This window comes from Rhinoderma darwinii, chromosome 3 (genome assembly GCF_050947455.1).
Source record: "Rhinoderma darwinii isolate aRhiDar2 chromosome 3, aRhiDar2.hap1, whole genome shotgun sequence".
NCBI lineage: Eukaryota > Metazoa > Chordata > Amphibia > Anura > Rhinodermatidae > Rhinoderma > Rhinoderma darwinii.
Genome location: NC_134689.1, coordinates 363708581 through 363731961, shown reverse-complemented (window position 1 = coordinate 363731961; position 23381 = coordinate 363708581). Strand labels below are relative to the sequence as shown.

At 40.0% G+C, this 23381-nt stretch overlaps 1 protein-coding gene across 1 annotated transcript; it reads right to left on the bottom strand.

Annotated features, from left to right (window-relative positions):
* Window positions 1-5287: 5287 nt before the first annotated feature.
* Window positions 5288-14818, bottom strand: LOC142750504 (uncharacterized). Its single transcript, XM_075859506.1, has 5 exons — window positions 14656-14818; window positions 8533-8646; window positions 7695-7772; window positions 6482-6567; window positions 5288-6361 (listed from the first exon to the last, which is right to left on the bottom strand). The coding sequence occupies exons 1-5, from the start codon at window positions 14816-14818 to the stop codon at window positions 6029-6031; spliced, it is 774 nt and encodes a 257-aa protein (XP_075715621.1). The 3' UTR covers window positions 5288-6028.
* Between the last annotated feature and the right edge of the window lie 8563 nt (window positions 14819-23381).

The window sequence follows — 23381 nt, the reverse complement described above, 5'->3', positions numbered from 1 at the left end:
CTGCTCACCCATGTCTTCACCCTCCAGTTCTAACCCACTAACTGCATGCTCTGTGAGCAGCAAGCTCCGCTCAAAATTGTCTATCTTCCTCAGTGTTGCATTTTGCTCCTCCAGATCTCTAATGCGAGCTTCCAGGTGAACAACATGCTCACATCTGCCACAGAGATATTCACCCTGGAACTCCGGCTCCAGTCGTGTATACATATGACAAACTGTGCACTGAAGAAAACCTCCAATCTTGCTATCCATTATCCAAGTTACACCAAAACAGCGAACAATTGTCAAAGAAAAAGAAAAGAAGAGTACTTACTGGGGCTTCAACTCCTCTTTTCAACTCCGGTTTTAGAACTCCACTTAGTTCACAAGCCACTTAAACCACCAAGCTCAGAAAGAGCAAGCTCAAAATGAGGTCTGCTGACTAATTTATACCACCTGTGTCCAGTTAACCCCTTCCCCCTCGTCAGCTGCTCAGCTGGAACGAATCTGCAAGGGAAAAAAAAAAAAATATTGACATTTTTTTTTAAAATTGTGTGAGTTTTTGCTATCTTCTATTTGCTAGCAATCAAAACAGATTCACAAACACAGAAATACAGCAACACAATACAGAAGTACAGCAACACAATCCGGTTTTAGAACTCCACTTAGTTCACAAGCCACTTAAACCACCAAGCTCAGAAAGAGTAATGGCAGTTGTCTGATTGAAAGCGTCCATTACTAAGAAGGGGCATAGTGTTAGCCAGTAAAAAGGCTAGCACTAACCCCCTATTATTACCCCGGTACCCACCACCACAAGGAGTACTGGGAAGAGCTGGGTACGATCCAGTACCCGACCATCTGAAGTGAAGGGTACTGGGGTGGCAGCAGGCTGGTACTATCAGGCTAGGAAGGGCCAAAAACAATGGCCCTTCCCACCCTGGTGATGCTAGGCTGCTGCTGCTTTATTGTATCTGGCTGGTTATGAAAAATGGAGGGGATCTCACTTAATTTTATTCAATTTATTTTAAAAAAATGACGAGGGGTTCGCCCTATTTTTCATAACTAGCCAGATACAATAAAGCAGCTGCAGCCTAGCATCACCAGGGTGGGAAGGGCCATGGTTTTTGGCCCTTCCCAGCCTGATAATACCAGCCTGCAGCTGTTCCGCTGCCTAACCGGCATTTCAGATGGCCAGGTACTGAATCGTACTCGACTCTTCCCAGTATCCCTGGCGGCAGTTGGAACCGGGGTAATAATAGGGGTTAGTGATAGCCTTTTTACTGGCTAATACTAAGCCCCAGCCTTAGTAAATGAATGCTGTCAATCAGACAGCAGGCCTAAGGCCATAATAAAATATAAAAAAAACAGACATAAGAATTTTATTTTTATTAAAATCAAAACTCCCCCATGCAACCCTCTTTCACAATTTTTTTTTAAAAAAGTAGATCATCGGAGTAGTCCAATGAATCTACGACGTAGTCCAATGAATCTACTACGTATTCCAATGAATATACGACATAGTCCAAACGGTCCAGCAGAACCTACCAAAAAAAAGTTAGCAGTATAAAAATAAAAAAAACTTCAATTTGCCACAATAATTCCCCTTCATGTAACTCTGCTACCTATCAACTGAAAAGTCATCCTTAGAGGGAAAAATGTACATGAAAGTCTAATTCCCAGGTGAGGCTTTCTTGTACTCCGCTAACAAGAAGCATTTTTCCTCCTGGCGGTTGATTTTTCTGTTGACAGGTAGCATAGTTCTTCTGTAGCGGTGTTAGGGGGGCAAACTCGCCAATTGCCCAGTGCCCCCAGAATGGGCCGCTACTCTTGGGCCAGTGCTGTGTGCTTGCCCCCAGACTAAAATTTGCCAGCCAACCCGTGGCCATTGTCTCCCTGCTCCGCCGTTCGCTCTTGTAGGCCACAGCCTGGTTTAGACCTGAAATCTACAAGAGATCGGGAGCACGCTGATGATGTCAACTGCCCGGCACGATGATGTCACTGCATTATGCAAGCCATGCCGGGCCACTGATCTCAGTTAAAAATCATAAGTCAATTAGGTAATAAAAAGGGGGCATAGAAGATGCGTTAAACCATTTTCAGTGATAATGCTGCGTTGCTGATCTATGATACTAAATAATACAGTAAGAAGAATTCTTTAAATCTTCTCTATACATTAAACAGCACCTTAGCAAATAAACAAGAAATGTTTTCCTATTAAATTTTTTTTTATATATTGCGTGTTTGTTGTGTAAAGCTAGTAATGACAATAACTCGGATAGATTGGGGGGGGGTGTCTTTTTATTGTTCGCCCCAGGCAGCAGAGGGGCTAGGTTCACCCCTGTTTGCAGATCGTGGTAACATCATCAGCCCGGGATTCCTCTGTAATTAGACAGCCGTTCTTCTCTTGTTTCCAAACGTGTAACATCCTCTTTTGTGGATTTTAGAGTAAGACGAAAACAAAAGCGACTATTTAAAGGTCTGTTCACACTTACCATGAAAGAGACAGTACTACATACTACAACAAAATGGCATGACATTGCATTTACTGCATCAAGTATACAATGGGGAAGATTTATTACGACTGGTGTCGTACGCTAGTCTTAATAACCAACTCGCTGGCGTAAGATACAAAACATTTATTGAGGAGAACGCCTTTTTAAAAAATGTGTCGCATCTTTCCACAGGCCGTGTGCCACAATTGTGGCGTAACGACCGTGCCTCAACCATTCCCCTCCCATCACATAAGTTAATAAAATACATACTCACCTCACCGGTCCTTTTCTCTTCTCCCAACTAGGTCCACTGTAGCTCTCTCTTCATGCCGTGGCTCATTCAAGATACTGACACTGGATAGTACCTGAGTGCTGCGTCACACAGATACTGACCGACAAATGCCCGGCCTCAGTTCCTTAAATGAGCCACGGCTTGAAGAGAGCCGCAGGGGACCTGTTGGGGACAAGAGAAGCGGAACTGTAGGGTAAGGTTAGGGGAGTAAAAATATTTTTTATTTTATGTATCGAAAGAGGGAGGGGGGTAGTCAGATTGGGGGAGGGCAAGGTTGAGCCACACAGACTCAAACCTATGCCAGTATGGAGCTAGCGTAGATTTCTGCTATAATTTACGCCAGTTTTCTGGCGTAAATTATAATAAATTTGACGTAGGTCTTGACTCTTTTTGCTAAACTCCACGCCCTTTTCCGACAAAAGTAAAAAGTCTGGAATTTTTTTTACGGCAGAAAACTGGTGTAAAACTTTGGATATTTTCCCTTTAATATGTCTTCTATAGACCAGTATTAGGCTCTATTCATGTTGGGGGAGAATTAGTAAGACTGGCTTTTCATACACCATTTTTGATTAGAAACAAGCTGGAGTGAGATGCGACAAAGTTATAAAGAGGACGCATGTCCCGATGTTTCTGCCATAAATTATAGGAAATACGGCAAACCATTGATGGCCACGCCCCCTTCGGCTAAACTTCACCCACTTTTCTAAAAGTGGCAAGAGGTGCAATTGGCATGAAATTCATAGTTGTTCCCACAAATTGCTACTTTTCTATGTCAGAAAACTATTGTGGACATTTTTTTATTACCAGACATATGTCAGCTGTATGGCAAAAAAATGTAAGTGACATACAGATAATGACGTCTTCCTATTGCCTTTCCTGAAAAATAAATATATATATATGGTATTGCAACGTATATGTTCTGTTAAGGTACAGAATAATGTCCAGTCTGCACTATTCCTCACAATCCAACAAACATCTCAAACAATCTTTTCCTTGTTGGGAGAGGATAAGTTCTGCAGTCATGAAACGATTGGGAAGACGAATATAATTATTTGCAAATGTAAATGTTTTTCTTCTAATAAAAGAGACGACACAAAAGTTCTAATTATAATTTATCATTTATTTCTAATACCTACAATTATCACTAGTTTTACCCTACAGCCCTATTTATGATATTAATATTAAACTATTACTATTTATGAGGTCCCTATCCCTAAAGATGTTGATCCAGAAGAAGGCGAAACCCCTGGACACTTTCAGCCAATCAATGTCACAGGGGGAAATTCCTTCTTGACCCCGGGAAAAGGCGATCAGTCAAACCCTGGATCAAACCCTAATACTAATGCTATTATTACTATTATCCCCATTATTATTACTACTAATAATGTTTTATTACTATTATCCTTATTATTATTACTAATGTTATTATTACTATTATCCTTATTATTATTACTACTAATAATGTTTTATTACTATTATCCTTATTATTATTACTATTATTATTATTATTACCACTAATGTTTTTATTACTATTATCCTTATTATTATTACTATTATTATTATTATTACCACTAATGTTTTTATTACTATTATCCTTATTATTATTATTATTATTACTACTAATGTTATTATTATTATCCTTATTATTTTTATTATTATTATTATTACTACTACTAATGCTATTATTACTATTATCCTTATTATTATTACTAGTACTAATGCTTTTAATACTATTATTATTATTATTATTATTTTTATTATTACTACTACTAATGCTATTATTACTATTATCCTTATTATTATTATTATTATTATTATCCTTATTATTATTATTACTACTACTGTTATTATTACTAGTATCCTTATCCTTATTATTATTATTATTATTATTATTATTATTATTATTAATACTGCTACTGTTATTATTGCTATTAGATCCCTAAACCTAAAGTTGTTGATCCAGAAGAAGGCAAAACCCCTGGACACTTTCAGCCAATCCATGTCACAGGGGGAAATTCCTTCTTGACCCTGGGAAAAGGCGATCAGTCAAACCCTGGATCAAACCCTACTATTATTACTATTATCCTTATTATTATTACTACTAATGCTATTATTACTATTGTCCTTATTATTATTACTACTAATGTTATTATTACTATTATCCTTATTATTATTACTACTAATAATGTTTTATTACTATTATCCTTATTATTATTACTATTATTATTATTATTACCACTAATGTTTTTATTACTATTATCCTTATTATTATTATTATTATTACTACTAATGTTATTATTATTATACTTATTATTTTTATTATTATTATTATTACTACTACTAATGCTATTATTACTATTATCCTTATTATTATTACTAGTACTAATGCTTTTAATACTATTATTATTATTATTATTTTTATTATTACTACTACTAATGCTATTATTACTATTATCCTTATTATTATTATTATTATTATTATTATTATTATTATTATTATCCTTATTATTATTACTACTACTGTTATTATTACTAGTATCCTTATCCTTATTATTATTATTATTATTATTATTATTATTATTATTAATACTGCTACTGTTATTATTGCTATTAGATCCCTAAACCTAAAGTTGTTGATCCAGAAGAAGGCAAAACCCCTGGTCACTTTCAGCCAATTTGTGACGCAGGGGAAAATTCCTTCTTGACCCCTGGAAAAGGCGATCAGTCAAACCCTGGATCAAACCTAACAGTTATCTAACTAATATTACAGTACTAATTTAATTACTACTTCAATTCTTAATAATTGAATTGCTATTTTTTATTTTTTTTATCGTTTGGTTACTAATATTATTAGACTATAACTATTCTACCATTGCAACTATTATTAATATCACTATTATTAATACTATTACTATTATATCACTACTATTACTATTATACTATATTATGTTGTCCCTATGCCTATACTGTTGATCCAGAAGAAGGCAAAAAACCCTGGACACTTTCAGTCAATTTGTGTCACAGGGGGAAAATTCCTTCTTGACCCCGAGAAAAGGCGATCAGTCCTAGAACCCTGGATCAAACACCCTACTTTTATTAACATCTATCTAATGCATTATTATTAATATGATCATATTTATCTAATTACTGCTAGTATCTGATTAATATTATAATTTTATTACTATTACACTATATCATATATACTATTACACCTAATTATTCATATTATACTATTTCATACTTTTAGAGTTTTAATATTAATATTATTTCAGCGGCAGAGAGGATTCAGCAGGATCGTCCACAAGATGTTCCTCTTTCCTCTCATGTGCTGGTCCACGTACTGACGGATGGTGTTCTGCCTTATCCGGCTTCTTCTTGTGGAGTTCTTGATTTTGATGGTCTTCACTCTCTGTATCTTCTTTCTTCTTATCTTGCTGTTTTCTTCAGTGCTTTCCTTTTCTTCTTCTTCCAGGTATTTGCACAGTTCTCTCATCATCATAGATCTTTCTTGCCGCTCTGTTTTCTCCATCGATGGTCTTGGCTGTTCTTCCTCTTGTATTAAAAAAAATTTCTGGGCTTCTGGGTTGGTCGGCATGAGGCGCTAATAAAACAATAGATTAAGTTACTTGTGTATTCAGACATTCTCAGAAACCCTTCTATACGGATGTAACTTCAACGAATCTTTCATAAAGGCAGCAAAATCGCCAATATTCTCACTAACTTCCATCTTGTAGAGGGGTGAAGGCAGAAGCTTGATACAATAGCCCAGTCTTCTTAGATGTTCCTCTGGGGTGATGTTCATATAAGCTGAAAAGAATACAACCTTAACATTATTTCTTTTTATTATAATCACAGCAGCCCCTGAAGTTGTGCCCATATCCTCACAGGAATTGTTAAAGGAACAGTGTCATCACAAATTATTTTTTAATATGTTAAAGATGTTAGTGCTTTATTAAAAACGTTTATATTCATTTGTGTGTTTGTGTTTTACTTTTTCTTATTTTTACACTTTTTCTTCCCTATGGGGGCTGCCATTTTTTGTTCCATTTCTGTGTGTGTCGATTAACGACACATACAGACATGGAATACGGCAGCCACAGTCCCGTAGGGACTGCGAACGGCTCCCGTCCCATTGGCTTCAGTGTACGGCGTCTGTGTGGGAACTGCGCATGCGCCGCTCCCACACAGTCCAATTCGAAATTGGCGCCGTCCGGCGCCATTTTCCTGTGGACCGGAAGTCGCGGCCGGACAGTAATATTACTACTTCCAGTCACGGCTTCCGGATTTGTGCACTTGGACCAGCGGCAGCAAACGGAGCGGACGGGCCGGAGGGAGCCGCGGCGGCAGGAGCAGGTAAGAGATTTCAATGTATGTTCGTGTTTGTGTGTGTTTACTACTGTATGTAAACCTACTACACTGTGTGTTAGCTCAAAAAATGGCGACACACAGTGTAGGAGGTTACACCGTTCAAACCCCTCGTTTATCCCGGCACTAGCCAGGATAAAGGAGGGGGGGATGCTGAGAGCTCACTAGAGCGAGGGCTTTTTACCCAATTTTGCAAAGCTGCAATTTTGGGAATAGCTCCATCTAGTGACCAAAAATGGGTAGTATTATAAATTAGAATTAATTTATAATATTTCCTGACTCGTGAAAAAAATTAAAAAAATTTGAACAATGTTTAATCACCCACACACTAAATGTTTAATTAAAAAAAAACAACATGTTTTTCTGGCAACACATTCCCTTTAAAGAAAGTTTATTGGAAATTTGTATAACTTTTCATTATACATGAATGACCTTTATTTCCTGAATCCATAATCGCCCCTAATATGGATCTGAGCTGGGGGTCACCTGTTACCAGCAAAGCAGTAGAGGCCAATCTGACAACAGACATTACGGAGAATGGTCAGTCATCCCAGTGTAAAGAATTATACCTGATCCAATGCTGGCTGAATGGCCGGTCCACATGGTCTCCGGTGCAGTCGTCGCTCCAACTAAATGTCGTCCAAATCCTATAAAACAGTCAACATATAGAGAAACCATGAAGTGAAAAGGTAACCTGTATGCTGCACACTTTACTGAATACAATGTGCGACCCAAGCCGCCATCCATAGAGTTATTCTTCTATATTGCTATCATAGCTCTTTACCAATGAGTCCACTGGTGTAAAGGGGAATTGTACACTCAGCGAATTATTAGGATTTCCTTGTCCCCTATTATAACAACTGCTGGGGACTCACTCCTCATTCCCACTTTTCTCCCAAACAATGGCAGTCCCTGCCCGTGCTAAAATGCCAGGACCTTTTTGTGCATCTCATGAGCTCCAAAGTGTCTCAATGAATCAGCGCCTGGGCCCCAGTGCCAAATCTCTAACAGCCCCTCACCTGCCAAGTGCCATTAATAATACTGGTGTCTCCATACGAGGCCCTCAGAGGGAACATTGGACGCCCCGGGTGTGACTGCCCCCTCCACACCCACCATAGCTACACCCCTGATTCTCACCAGTGATGGGGGTGAGGTGGAGAATGGCAGCACTACTGCAACTACACAAAACTTCTAACACAACATCCATCCAAATACAAGATGTGACAAGTGGAGAAGTCATTGAGTAACAGCCGCAGCTTCACCCACAAACATTTATCTTATCATGTCAAGTTTTAGGTAAATAATAAATATTTTGGAGAATCTGTTATTATGAAATGTTAATAACATGTATGAATATGTGTAATGAGATAAATCAGCCGTCATTTATATTATATTCCGGGATCTTACCTGAGAAATCGCAGTAGTCGCAGTCGTCCGTCTTCACTCTCACCTGAGATATAACAGACTGAAGACAACTCAATTTTTTTTTTGTTTCAAATTCAAATCCAGCAATCCTATTGGCTGTTGATTAGTTCAGTTACCATGGCGACAGAAGCAGCAGTATTTTTAAAGGGACATGATCCTCTTATTGAATACAGTGCATTTTATTTTATGTTTCTTCATTTATACAAGATACCTAACTAATGTGTTATTTACTAATGTAAATGTATGTTTAATCCTCTTAAAGGTTATAATGTGGCATTTTTATTAATACTGTAATAATTCTTTGTTATTTTATTCTAAATGTTATTCAGACATTAGTATCTACTATGAATTCTTTGATATCCCAAATATTTTTTGCTATTTATCAAATTTGCAATTTAACCACTTCATGGCACTGTTTGTTTTTTTCTTGCTTGCAGATTATCAATTTTTATTTTAGTTTTTGTATAGCCAGTCTTTCCCTTCTCAGTTATTAGGGTGTTATACACGCCTATAAATTGTAATTAATTCAGAAATAGGTTCTTGTTTTGTTCTTACTCTTCACTATCTACTATCTTCCCTTTCCTTAGTATCCTACAAAATGTAGGAAAATATTTGGAGGCATAATAATTGTTCTCCAAACTGTATACTATGGTCATCGCCAGGTCAGTACAGCCTGGCCTGTTTATTTTACTACCACAGCATGAAGGGTAATGGTTAACAAATAGTAACCTGGGATTTGTTTCCTATACCCTCCTCCAGACCTCAATAAGTGTCAGCAGCAACTTCTCTACACAGTTAACCAAGTGACTGCACTGATCAGGTAACATTTGTACCATTTGTGGAGGTCAGACGGATTTTCATATCAAGTCAAAAGGTCCATTTACACGAGGCAAATATTGGTTCATACAATCGCTCATTCCCAATCATTGCCGTGTGTGAACAGGGCAGCGATCAGACGACAAACCAACAAACACTTGTTCCTTGGCTGTTTAATCTTTTATGCTGCCCTGAAAATCATCGTTGTCGGCAGCACATCTCCCCGTGTAAACAGCTGACAGTACGTATGTAAACTATATGGGAACTGATCAATCATATTAGCAATCCTTCGTCTCCTTACAGTTTACATTGACCTGTGTAAAGGGTCTTTATACGAGCGCTGATCAACCGATAAATATCTATCAAATTGATACAGTTCAAACAGAAAAAGGCGTATAGAAGTACAGTAGGGCCTCATGTATGTCTATGGGTGCCATATTACAGCTCAGAGGTTATACAGAGCCATAATACAGATGTATGGCCCTAGCAGGGTCGTATTCTCATTGATGCTCCTGAAGCTCCTACTCCAGGCCCCACTCTCTGATTGGCTTAGGGGGGGCCCCTTGCATATCTTTGCATCTTTACTTCACAACTGCTGCAAATTTAGCATGATTTGTGCATTACCGCACTGTTTCTAAATCGGTTCTACGCAATTGCCAGAAAAAATGCTGAGCTTTTGCCCTGATTTTGTGCAAATTGTGCCAAAACAGCAACTAAGAGAGGAGCAGGACCTTTGATGACATCATAGTCACATCACAAAGGTCCTAAACCGCTGAGGAGAAAATTAATAGAAGATAAAGTGGAAGTCAGCTGACCACAGGAAAGGGAGGGTCTTACTTCTAATGCATCTCTATGGAGAAAAGATACAAGGATGTTGCAGTGAGAGGTAGAAGGTGTGAGGAGGGGGTACAGGGGAGCAGTGCGTGAGGAGGGGGTACATGGGGAGAAGTGCGTGAGAAGGGGGTAAAGGGGAGCAGTGTGCAAGAAGGGGGGTACATGGGGAGCAGTGTGTGAGAAGGGGAGTACATGGGAGCATTGTGTGAGGAGGGGGTACATGGGGAGCAGTGTGTGAGGAGGGGGTACATGGGGAGCAGTGTGTGAGAAGGAGAAGACATGGGAGCAGTGTGTGAGGAGGGGTACATGGGGAGAAGTGTGTGAGAAGGGGGTAAAGTGGAGCAGTATGTGAGGAGGGGGTACATTGGGAGCGTTGTGTGTGATGTTACAGTATATGTGTGTGTATATGTTACAGTATATGTGTGTGGGTGTGTATGTTACAGTATGTGTGTGTGTGTGTGTGTGTGTGTGTGTGTGTGTGTGTATGTGTATGTTACTGTATATGTGTGTATATGTTACAGTATATGTGTTTATATGTTACAGTATATGTGTGTGTATATGTTACAGTATATGTGTGTGTATATGTTACAGTATGTGTGTGTGTATATGTTACATTATATGTGTGTGTATGTTACAGTATATGTGTGTACATGTTACAGTATATGTGTGTGCATATGTACAGTATATGTGTGTATATGTTACAGTATATCTCTGTGTGTGTGTGTGTGCGCGCGCGTGCATGTGTGTGCGTGTGTGTGTGTGTGTGTGTGTGTGTGTGTGTGTATGTTACAGTATATGTGTGTATATGTTACACTATATCTGTTTATATGTTACGGTATATGTGTGTGTGTGTGTATTTGTTACAGTATGTCTGTGTATATGTTACATTATGTGTGTGTGTATGTTACAGTATATGTGTGTGTGTATATGTTACAGTATGTGTGTGTATATGTTACAGTATATGTGTGTGTATATGTTAGAGTATATGTGTGTGTATATGTTACAGTATATGTGTGTGTATATGTACAGTATATGTGTGTATATGTTACAGTATATGTGTGTGTATGTTACAGTATATGTGTGTGTATATGTTGCAGTATATGTGTGTGTGTATATGTACAGTATATGTTTGTATATGTTACAAAATATGTTTGTGTGTATATGTTACAGTATATGTGTGTATATGTTACAGTATATGTGGGTGTGTATACGTTACAGTATATGTGTGTGTGTATGTACAGTATATGTGTGTATATGTTACAGTATATGTGTGTGTATGTTACAGTATATGTGTGTATATGTTACAAAATATGTCTGTGTGTATATGTTACAGTATATGTGTGTATATGTTACAGTATATGTGGGTGTGTATACGTTACAGTATATGTGTGTGTGTATGTACAGTATATGTGTGTATATGTTACAGTATATGTGTGTGTATGTTACAGTATATGTGTGTGTGTGTGTGTGTGTGTGTGTGTGTGTGTGTGTGTGTGTGTGTGTGTGTGTATATGTTACAGTATATGTGTGTGTGTGTGTATATGTTACAGTATATGTGTGTGTGTGTGTGTATGTTACAGTATATGTGTGTCTATGTTACAGTGTATGTGTGTGTATGTTACAGTATATGTGTGTGTATATGTACAGTATATGTGTGTATATGTTACAGTATATGTGTGTGTGTATATGTTACAGTATATGTGTGTGTGTATATGTTACAGTATATGTGTGTGTATATGTTACAGTATATGTGTGTATATGTTACAGTATATGTGTGTGTGTGTGTGTGTGTGTGTGTGTGTGTGTGTGTGTATATGTTACAGTATATGTGTGTCTATGTTACTGTGTATGTGTGTGTATGTTACAGTATATGTGTGTATATGTTACAGTATATGTGTGTGTATAAATTACAGTATATGTGTGTATATGTTACAGTATATGTGTGTGTATATGTTACAGTATATGTCTGTGTGTCTATATGTTACAATATATGTTTGTGTATATGTTACAGTATATGTGTGTGTATATGTTACAATATATGTTAGAGTATATGTGTGTGTGTGTATGTTACAGTATATGTGTGTGTGTGTGTGTGTGTGTGTGTGTGTGTGTGTGTGTGTGTGTGTGTGTGTGTGTGTGTGTGTGTGTGTATATGTATTTGCTTACATATTTCTACATTTTTATATATATATGCCTACGATATTTATTCATCACTGTGGTCTAGCATTGGCTGACGCCTTTTTCATTGTGTGACTCATCTTTTTTATTCTGTTATGTCTAAATGTAATAAAGTTTATATTTTTATATTTCAATCGTTGTGCTGAAGTTGATCATTTTTCCTCTCTCGAGTGTTTCTATAGTCGTATTTGATCAACGCACCAAGGTTACTTGGTCATTACTACGGATTGTTTTTCATTAGTATCATTAATCCATATGGATACATTACACTAATAACTTGAATGTGAGATATTGTACCATTACTAATGAATTAAATCCCTCAGTGGGTATTATTTTGGTTCTCATACAGTATGTGTGTGTATATGTTACAGTATAAAGATATAGTCTTGTGGTTACGGGTGACTGCTCCGGTGAAGCAGGGTCAGTCCTTTCCTGGGAGCAGCGGTTCGTCCAGTCAACGGTTCAGGTTCCAAACTTGTTTTTTGCTGGCAATTTAATGACAGCCAGTGCAGGTTCGGTTCCACTTGCAAATTTAAGCACGTTTGACCACACTGCAACGACCCCTCTCATGGCGCTTCAAAGTGTTTGCGTAATGTAAAACGATCGGGCAACCAACCCGGCTCTGCTAGTCAAGGGAGCGATGCCATTGAGGTTGGCAAGGATGGTCCCCTATCTAAATGATTATCCCGATAGGGCCGCGGCTAAGCTGATTTATGAGGGGTTTTGTTTGGGTTTCGTTTCCTCCGCAAGTAGTCTCAGTTACAAGGCGGTACCTTCGGTCTGCTTACCAGCTTTCCGACGTGGTTTCTTCTAAACTTACAAAAAAGGTATTGTTGGGTCGTAAGGCGGGCCCCTTCCTTGCCCCCCCCCCCCCCCCCAGTGGGGGCTCTAGTAGTTTCGGGTATGAAGTTTCTGACCTTAATAGTGAACTAACCTGTGGGTGATGTAGTGCAACAAGAGATATATAGCGTATGAGGAAATAAGCACTGGTTCAGACAGTAATGTCAAACAGTAGAAAATTGTGTTTTATACTTTTTCAATTTCAATTGACAGAAAGCAAATGCAATAAAATTGTCAAATGTGAATCAAATATATCACCCATCTGAAGGTTAGAGTCCTGGTAATGTCCTGGTTAGAGTTCCTTCATAGTCTTCTTAGTTAGATCCAGGCCCTTAGCCGATAGCAGGGACAACACGCAGGGAGGCTTGGCATCTAACAACACAGTGCGAAGTTTCGGGGGACCGCCCCCTTTCTCAAGCATACCTGCCGGACGTTCCAGTTGGGTGATATATTTGATTCACATTTGGCAACTTTATTGCATTTGTTTTCTGTCAATTGACATTGAAAAAATATAAAACACAATTTTCTACTTTTTGACATTACTGTATGAACTAGTGCTTATTTCCTCATACGCTGGATCTAGTAGTTTCCGCTTTGGGCGTCGTGCCTAATCAGGAGCCCAACACATTTTTCTTGATCCAACATCTCTCTATCCCGAAAGGGTCGTCGGTGAACGACGGCATTGATGCTGAGCTGTGTTCCGTAGCGTATACCTAATTTAATAAGGCTGTTGCTTTGGTTAGGTAGGCTGGTTGCGGGGCTCTGCCGGCGAAAAATGATATTGAAGCGGCGTATCGGCTTTTGAAGGTGCACCCTGACAGCCAATGGCTGTTAGGATGTTTTTGGGATGGGCGGTTTTATGTTGATCAGTGTCTTCCCATGGGTTGCTCCCTGTCGTGCGTGTATTTTGAGGCGTTTAGTTCCTTCATCGACTGGGTCACTAGGGTGGTATCCGGGGTCATTGATTCACTATCTTGATGACTTTTTGTGCGTTGGCTCCGGGGGCTCCATTGTTTGCGATGACCTTTTGTATGTTTTACAAAAGGTCACGAGGGACTTTAGCATTCCCTTGGCACCTGAAAAGACTGAAGGCCCTGTCACAGCCATCTGTTTTTTAGGAATTGAGATTCCGTTGCAATGGAATGTAGACTTACTGAGGATAAGTTGCGGGCCCTCGGTGACGAGGTGCAGTGGGCGTGTCTCTTACGAAAAATTACCTTGCATAGTCTGTAGTCGCTGTTGGAGAAGTTACATTTTGCATGTCGGGCATGCGGGGACCACATCATTTTGTGCGATTGGGAGCCAAACATCGGGTCGACTTGCGGGTGTGGGACGATTTTCTCCGGCAATATAATGGCCGGTCCCTTTGGATGTCGCTGGTGCTCGATGTGTGATTTGGACCTTTTTACGGATGCGGCAGGGGGGTTTGGTTCTTACTGTTGGTGGGAGCTGGGTGGTAAGCGGGCTTATGAAGAACCTGGCCCTGCTCAAGTTGTTCCCCATCGTGGTTGCCGCGACCATTTGGAGGGATAAGCTCAGGGACAAGAAGGTTCGCTTCCACTGCGACAATCTCGTGGGTACTGTTGGCGATTAATAACATCACTGCAAACTCTCCACCTATTTTGCAATTGCTCAGGCATTTAGTACTGGTTTGTTTGTCATTGAATGCTTGGGTGGTGGCAGCTCATGTACCTGGTGTGGAAAATTTTATTTTCTGACACCCTTTCTCGTTTACATCTACATCTACAGCTGGTACTGTGTGCGGAACCAATCGGCATGGCCTGCCCGGATTATCTTTGGGAGCTGGTTTCCGTTCAGCAGGCAGATTTATTGAGAGGTCTTTGGCAAGGTCGACATGGAGCGCTTATTCCACCAGTTGGCGCCAGTGGGAAGATTGGGTAAGATGTTTGGGCAGTGTCAGTACAGATTGTGACAGGTTGGTCTCTCTTTTATATTGGTTGGGGGATGCTTATGACGCGGGTTATTCTGCGACTACAGTTAATAGTTTTGTCTCGGCGTTAGCTTTTGGTTTTAAATTGTGGGATTTAACAGATGTTACCAAGGAATTTCTGGTGAGGCAGGCATTAAACGGTTTGCGATGAGGCATGGTGGAGTTTGATTGTAGACGGCCCGTTTCATTTACCCTCCTTTCCTCGCACGGGACGGTGGTAGACGCAGTGTGCTGTTCGCTTTTTAAAGGTCAAGTTGTTCTGTCTCGCTTTTTCTCTGGCGTTTTTCGGAGCTCTCAGGCTGGGTGAGCTGGTCTCTCCAAGTACATCTCGCGCAGGTGGTCTTAGACAGGACGATGTGGAATTATATGAGGATAGACTGGAACTTTTATAGCGTATGTAAAAAACGGATCAAGAAAGGTCGGGGTAAGCAGGTAGGGTTGTGTAAAGTATCTGCCAGGCACAACTTCTGTGTATACGCCCATAGGTAATCAGTCTGCACCTGAGTCTATGTCTCTGAGACTGACTCCATCTTCCACCACTCAGGATGGCAGGCTTAGGAGCGGGAGAGCCTATCGCAGCCTGACCAGACGGAGCTAGCTCCCGCCCTATATCTATTTATACCTGCCTTTCCTGTTCCTCCTTTGCTTGTGATTCTTCTCGTGTGGTTTCCTGGCCCAGCTACAGCTTCTAACTATTTGATCCTGCTCCATACTGACCCTGGCTTACTGACTACTCTCCTGCTCTGCGTTTGGTACCTCGTTCACTCCTGGTTTGACTCGGCTCGTTCACCACTCTTGTTGCTCACGGTGTTGCCGTGGGCAACTGCCCCATTTTCCTTAGCTTTGTGTACCCTTGTCTGTTTGTCTCGTGCACTTACTGAGTGTAGGGACCGCTGCCCAGTTGTACCCCGTCGCCTAGGGCGGGTCGTTGCAAGTAGGCAGGGACAGAGTGGCGGGTAGATTAGGGCTCATTTGTCCGTTTCCCTACCCCCATCATTACAGGTGTTTGCTCTTCCAGAGGTGGTAGTTTCCTCTCCTGCCTGGCACAAAACTGGAATCTAGAAAAAAAAAAGACCCGTCCACATGACGTATCAATGGCAAGTCCGATAAGCTGCCCGATCCTAAAGTCGCGCATACAACGCACCAGGCAAACTACCACTACCACCAGAGCAGGAGAGTAGTCAGTAAGCCAGGGTCAGTATGGAGCAGGATCAAATAGTTAGAAGCTGTAGCTGGGCCAGGAAACCACACGAGAAGAATCACAAGCAAAGGAGGAACAGGAAAGGCAGGTATAAATAGACAGAGGGCGGGAGCTAGCTCCGTCTGGCCAGGCTGCGATAGGCTCTCCCGCTCCTAAGCCTGCCATCCTGAGTGGTGGAAGATGGAGTCAGTCTCAGAGACATAGACTCAGGTGCAGACTGATTACCTATGGGCCATACACAGAAGTTGTGCCTGGCAGATCCTTTACACAACCCTACCTGCTTACCCCGACCTTTCTTGATCCGTTTTTTACATACGCTATAAAAGAGAAAAAATAGAGAAGAACCCAGATAGCCATATAGAGATATCCCCCACGGATGAGAGAATGGGATGCAACTTACTGTCCAATCTTGGATTGACAGATATGAATGCACTAATAGATCTAGATGAGTTATGGAAGGAGAGTCACGTGTCTGGAGACATGGGAGATGGAGAGATGTTTACGGAGGATCTTATCCCGGAGCTTACGGGATTGCGAAAAAAGAGTAGCGTAATGCCCAGTGTCTGCTCTAATAGATGTACTCAGGCCCTTTTGGAGGCCATGCACAGGGACATTGACCTCATTGACTGGTCTTCCTTCCTGAGTGAGGACAATTTGACCAAAAAAGAACGGAAAGCATTAAAAGAGTTGAAAAATGTAAAAGATGTTATAATCAAACCAAGTGATAAAGGTGGGAATGTGGTCCTCCTCAGGGAGGAATACTATGTCGGTGAGATCAAGAGGCAATTAAATACTAATTCTTATGTTACCCTAACTGGTAACCCGATTCCAGATTTGACACACACACTAAATAGAAAACTGATGTTTGCTGTGGATGAGGGTTTGATAAGTAAACAAGAACTCCATTACTTGGAGATAAAGGAGCCACGTATACCTACCATGTATGTGCTTCCCAAGGTACACAAAAATAGAGATACCCCACCTGGCAGGCAAATTATCTCAGGGTGTGATGGCCCAACTGATCACCTTGGGAAATACATAGATGAAAAACTTAAACCATTTGTGGGTGCGCTCCCCTCTTTTGTCTTAGACACAGGAGATCTCCTAAGTAAATTTGAAAAACTTACGATTGAGGGTGATTTTCTGCTTGTGGGATTGGATGTAGAATCGTTGTATACCTCCATCCCCCATGAGGCTGGATTAAGGGCCGCTGCGCATTTCCTGGAGAGACGAGGTGGGGAATGGGCCCATCAAAATGAATTCATTATAGAGATGTTGGAATTTGTCCTGAACCACAATTGCTTCTCATTTGATGGCAAATATTATCGCCAAGTACAGGGGCTGCCATGAGGTCCTCTTGTGCACCTTCATATGCATATTTACATCTGGGATGGTGGGAAGAATTTATTGTATATCCCCACCCTCTCTTTAGGAGATGCGCGGCTACCTGGCTCAGATACATGGATGATGTGCTCCTATGTTGGAAGGGATCGGTGGAAACCCTGGAAGAGTTTATTAAAGATCTCAATACGAATAGTTTGAATCTTTTCTTGACATTTACTTCAAGTGAGACTAATATCAGTTTTCTAGATTTAAATATTCACAGGGAAGGAAATCAGCTTATGACTACGACTTTCAGTAAACCAACGTCAGGAAATAGCCTTTTGGCAGCAAGTAGCCATCACCTACCTTCCCAAATTAAGGGAATCCCAATAAGTGAATTTCTTCGAATCAGACGTAACTGCTCTAGATTTGAAGACTTCAAAGGAGAGGCTCAAGACTTAACATCGCGCTTTTTAAATAGGGGATATCCTAAAAAAATTATTAAAAAAAGGGTATAACAGAGCCATAAGACAAGATAGGAGGGAAATTCTTGAAAGGGTTAAAAAAGAAAAACATGATAATAGAGTACGGTTCATCTCAAGGTATGGTTCCCATTGGAATTTACTACGTAATTTAATGACTAAAAATTGGCCTCACCTAACTTTGGATAAAAGGATTGGTTCAATAGTAGGTGAGATACCAAGTATGGTCCCAAGAAAAGCCCCTACTTTAAAAGATATTCTAGTCAGTTCTGAATTTAAAAGAAAGACCATAGATAACGAAACATGGTTGAATAAACGGCCAAAGGGGATGTATATGTGTGGCTCTTGCAATTGTTGCAAATATGTTTTGAAATCCGATACCTTTTTTGACAGCGAACATAAAAGAGAATTTAAGGTTTATAATTTTATCAACTGTCGTTCAACTATGGTGGTGTATTCAATTATTTGTCCATGTGGTAAGCAGTATATTGGAAAAACGAAACAGGAGTTACAGATAAGAATTAGGGAACATCTTTCAGACATCACAAAGGGCGAAATGAAAAGCCCATTGGCAGCACATTTTAAATTACATCATGGACAATCAACCAAGGGCTTAAAATTTATGGGAATCTACCAACTTTTTGAGGATAGAAGGGGTGGGGATCGTAACCGTATTCTTTTACAGAAAGAAACGATGTGGATTTATACATTGGGAACCCTCAACCCTAGAGGCCTTAACAATGAAATAAAATGTAATATGTTTTTATGACATGCTGAATTAATAATCCCCTTCTATTTATTGGTGGTTGCGTCTTTGTGGTGTAATATGATTGCCCGTCTTTTGGATACCTCTAATGGATTGATTACCTTGTGACCTATTCTCAAATGGTTTGATTCGACCCAATCTAAGTAAATATATTTTTTCACTCCTTGAAAATAGGAGGGAATAGACTTATGGGATGAATAAAGAACTAACTGTTATGATTTTCTGCCTCCGAGTGGTGGGGACTGGGTCCCTACAGATTTTTATCTGTTGTGGACCGGCTCCCTGCCCTTCGGAGACAGACATTAAAATCCTTGGATTCCGGAAACGTTTTTGCCCTAATTTGGGAAAGCCTGTTTTATATCCCTTTATGTTTTGGAAGTGATCTTGTCGGTTTGGCATTTGGGTGGGAGTTGCGTGGATCCTTATGGGCCTGCTGGGTAACAGCGTCCCGTGATTTTTCCACGCACCAACCAGCGAACTAATTTTCCTTTTATCAGCATTGTGAGAAACTAGACATGGACCGCACAATCCACAGTATATACGTTGATCTGAGCCGCTAGGCATAATTTAGAAACATGATATTGTATAGTCTATCCTCCTCATTTCCTTTGTTTTACTTGGTACCAGCACTCCACGCATTTGAAAAAATACCCAGCTGATTTTAATTCCAGAATGACCTCATAAGTGTTCCTGCTCTTGCTTGTGCTCTCAGTTGGCCACTGGGGGCGCATGGCAAGGTGAGCTCATTCCATCTGTTCACATGTTGTGGTGCTGTATGGTGGTGTCTGTTGCTGTAGTGCTGCACTTGTGGGGGGACGTGGCCCAGAGCCAAGGAGGCTTGGCACGGTCTGAAGGCATGGGTGCTTTTGGGCCGCTGGGTTGCTCCCTCTGCAGGAGCGGTGCTGCGGTGGTGGTAGCCACCATGCGGTGCTGCAACCGCTAGAGTAGGGACCCACTTTAAAGAGGTCGCCGTGAAGTGGCAAGTGGGCTTATACAGTTTGATCAAAATGTTTACAAAGAACCTCATGTTCATGTTTCTAAATTATGCCTAGCGGCTCAGATCAACGTATATACTGTGGATTGTGCGGTCCATGTCTAGTTTCTCACAATGCTGATATTGTATAGTCTATCCTCCTCATTTCCTTTGTTTTACTTGGTACCAGCACTCCACGCATTTGAAAAAATACCCAGCTGATTTTAATTCCAGAATGACCTCATAAGTGTTCCTGCTCTTGCTTGTGCTCTCAGTTGGCCACTGGGGGCGCATGGCAAGGTGAGCTCATTCCATCTGTTCACATGTTGTGGTGCTGTATGGTGGTGTCTGTTGCTGTAGTGCTGCACTTGTGGGGGGACGTGGCCCAGAGCCAAGGAGGCTTGGCACGGTCTGAAGGCATGGGTGCTTTTGGGCCGCTGGGTTGCTCCCTCTGCAGGAGCGGTGCTGCGGTGGTGGTAGCCGCCATGCGGTGCTGCAACCGCTAGAGTAGGGACCCACTTTAAAGAGGTCGCCGTGAAGTGGCAAGTGGGCTTATACAGTTTGATCAAAATGTTTACAAAGAACCTCATGTTCATGTTTCTAAATTATGCCTAGCGGCTCAGATCAACGTATATACTGTGGATTGTGCGGTCCATGTCTAGTTTCTCACAATGCTAATTTTTGTTTTATAAATACTTTTTTTCTCGGGATAAATTGATAGGTCCTATGGATGTTCTCTGTCCCTGGGTGATGGGGACTCGGTCCCTCCGGAAATATTCTCGGGGTTGGACCCACTCCCTGTCACCCGGGTACAGAGGATGCCTTGCCTGATTTTCGGCAGATAAAAATTAACGGGACACTATCATATTACTGTAATAAATAGGTACTTTATGGGCTTAATGCTTTATGGACAGTCCGTTGACAGGTGCAGCGTCAAATTAGTGTTATACCATCTGAAATGCAACATGGATCTCTCATAATTATTTCATTTATTTAATATTTTGGATTTTTTATTTAAATTGTTTTTTTTTATTTTTTTTAATATAATTTTCTGTTATATTTTATTTATTATAGACACTGCTGATCACTAATGGGTTTGTTATGGATAAATGAATTTTTCTTAATTCAAAAAAATGGGAATTTACTTGTAATGTACTGTGTGTATATGGTTTGGTATTTTATATATATATATATATATATATATATATATATATTCCCGGATAGAAATGTATGATGAAATACTGAGGGGAATCTATAAATATGGATAAAACATGTGTATAATTGGACGTTTTGGATTTGAATCATTGGATTCTATGAGTACTTAATGTAATATTTTTACATATGGGTCCAGTTCCCTTTAAATTTGGCACTATAAAGATGCCAGACTTTACTGAACTCACGAAATGGCTCTGATAAAACATGTCAGCTGATCAATTAGTCTACACCTGGCAGGTAGTGACGTCAACCTTGCCTCGTCTTGCAGTCTCCAGTGTTGCCAGAAAAAACCAACGTGGATACCAGCATATTACGATACCGACTCTCCAATGAGGAGTGTGTTTCATTGCTATAATTTGCTCACCTTGGGTGAAACCTCGGCTACCCCCGAGTATAGGAAGATCCAAGCTATTCAACATAAGGATTGACCGTGGATGGAGTGGATATAAGGAGAACCTTCCATGTGGGAATTGTGATCTGCCAATGATGAGATTGAAGGGGTGAAAAACCCGATTGATATATTTCTAAAATCTGCCTTAACCCTACAATTGCTCCAGGAGGAGGAACATAGTGAAAAAGAGTGAACTTTCAGTCCACCTTGAGTTGCGAGATCAACATAAAGATGAGTATTCAACTCTTTATCTATATTTGCATGGCTATTATATAAGAGGAATTGCTCCTGTTGGTTTCGGACCAAAATTCTAAAAGGAGGAAAAAGCAAAAAATGCAAGTGTGAACTGAGACCAATGGTGTGTGAATAAAAACTTAACGTGGATACCAGCATAGCAGGATTCCGACTCTTAAATGTAGGAGCGTGCTCCATTGCAAAAATTTGCTCACCTTTGGGTGAAATCTCGGCTGCCCCCGAGTATAGGAAGATTTAAAGATGAATATTTAACTCCCTATATATAATTGCATTGTTATCATACAAGAGGAACTGTTTCTGTTGGTTTGGGATCAAAATTAGAAGAGAAGGAGGAAAAAGAAAGAAGAAAAAAAATAAAAAAACGCAAGTGTGAACGGAGACCAATGGTGTCTGGATAAAAAAATCTTTAGAACCGGTTCTTATAGCTAATTTCTTGTATGGGTCTGATTATGGCTTGTGTATAGAACACATATTCCCTAGATTTCTCATCATGACATGTCATTGTGTTTAGAGGGGGATACATTAATGGAAGTAATGTTATAAAAGTCTGAGTTGGTATCCTGATTGCTTAAATTTGCTCACCTTTGGGTGACATCTCGGCTGCCCCCGAGTATAGGAAGATTTAAAGATGAATATTTAACCCCTTATATACAATTGCATTGCTATCATACAAGAGGAACTGTCTCTGTTGGTTTCGGATCAAAATTAGAAAAGGAGTAAAAAGAAAAAAGCGCAAGTGTGAACGGAGACCAATGGTGTCTGGATAAAAAATCTTCAGAACCGGTTCTTATAGCTAATCTCTTATATGGGTCTGATTATGGCTTATGTATAGAACACCTATTACATAGATATCTCATCATGACATGTCATTGTGTTTAGAGGGGGATAAATTAATGGAAGTAATGTTATAAAAGTCTGTGTTGGTATCCTGGCCAGGAGACATTTTTTTAAATTATGTACATCTAGTTTGAAACAAATGTGTTTTCTCAAACCCTTTTCTTTTCCTATAAAAAAATCTTTGTATTATGGATAAAAGAGGAAAGAGATATATTTATATATGAAAAATCTTTAAAATATATTTTTATATGGAATTTAATAAAAATGTATACAAAATTATTCTTATCCCAAAGAGTCTATCAACAGAAATTGTACTTGAAGCATAAGTCAAACCATCAGGTATGACATAGTATATCAGAAAACCAAAAATATACCTGATGTAACAAATAACACCACGTAGGCAAAAATAAAATATGTAAATCTTTATTACCCCATACGGGAGAAGTTACCCACAAAAAACATACATCTAAAATACAAAAAACTAAAAACACCCCAGAAAGGAATGTGTATCACGTCCTATGGAAATGACCATATAATGTAGCAGGATAATAGCATGAGACATATGAGTAAGTAGCCACAGGATCCAATGTCTAAAATAATGGCAAAATATGACTCAAAATAATGCAATGTATCAAGTTCTACAAACAATCTAGGTATCTAAGTAGATAGTCATTTACCCAAAGTGGACATGATAGGAAACACACTCCGATCCAAGGACCACCTCGACGCGCGTTTCGCTTCCTTCGTCAGGAGGTGAGGTATGCCTGAT

Bases quoted from the DNA above. Each gene is read 5' to 3' on its own strand.
- LOC142750504 (XM_075859506.1), bottom strand. From the start codon at position 14,818: ATGTTATTAATCGCCAACAGTACCCACGAGATTGTCGCAGTGGAAGCG. The intron at 7,773-8,532 runs GTAAGATCCCGG...ACTGTTTTATAG, and splicing joins CGACTACTGCGATTTCTCAG to GATTTGGACGACATTTAGTT. The intron at 6,568-7,694 runs GTATAATTCTTT...TATTCTTTTCAG, and splicing joins TTCAGCCAGCATTGGATCAG to CTTATATGAACATCACCCCA.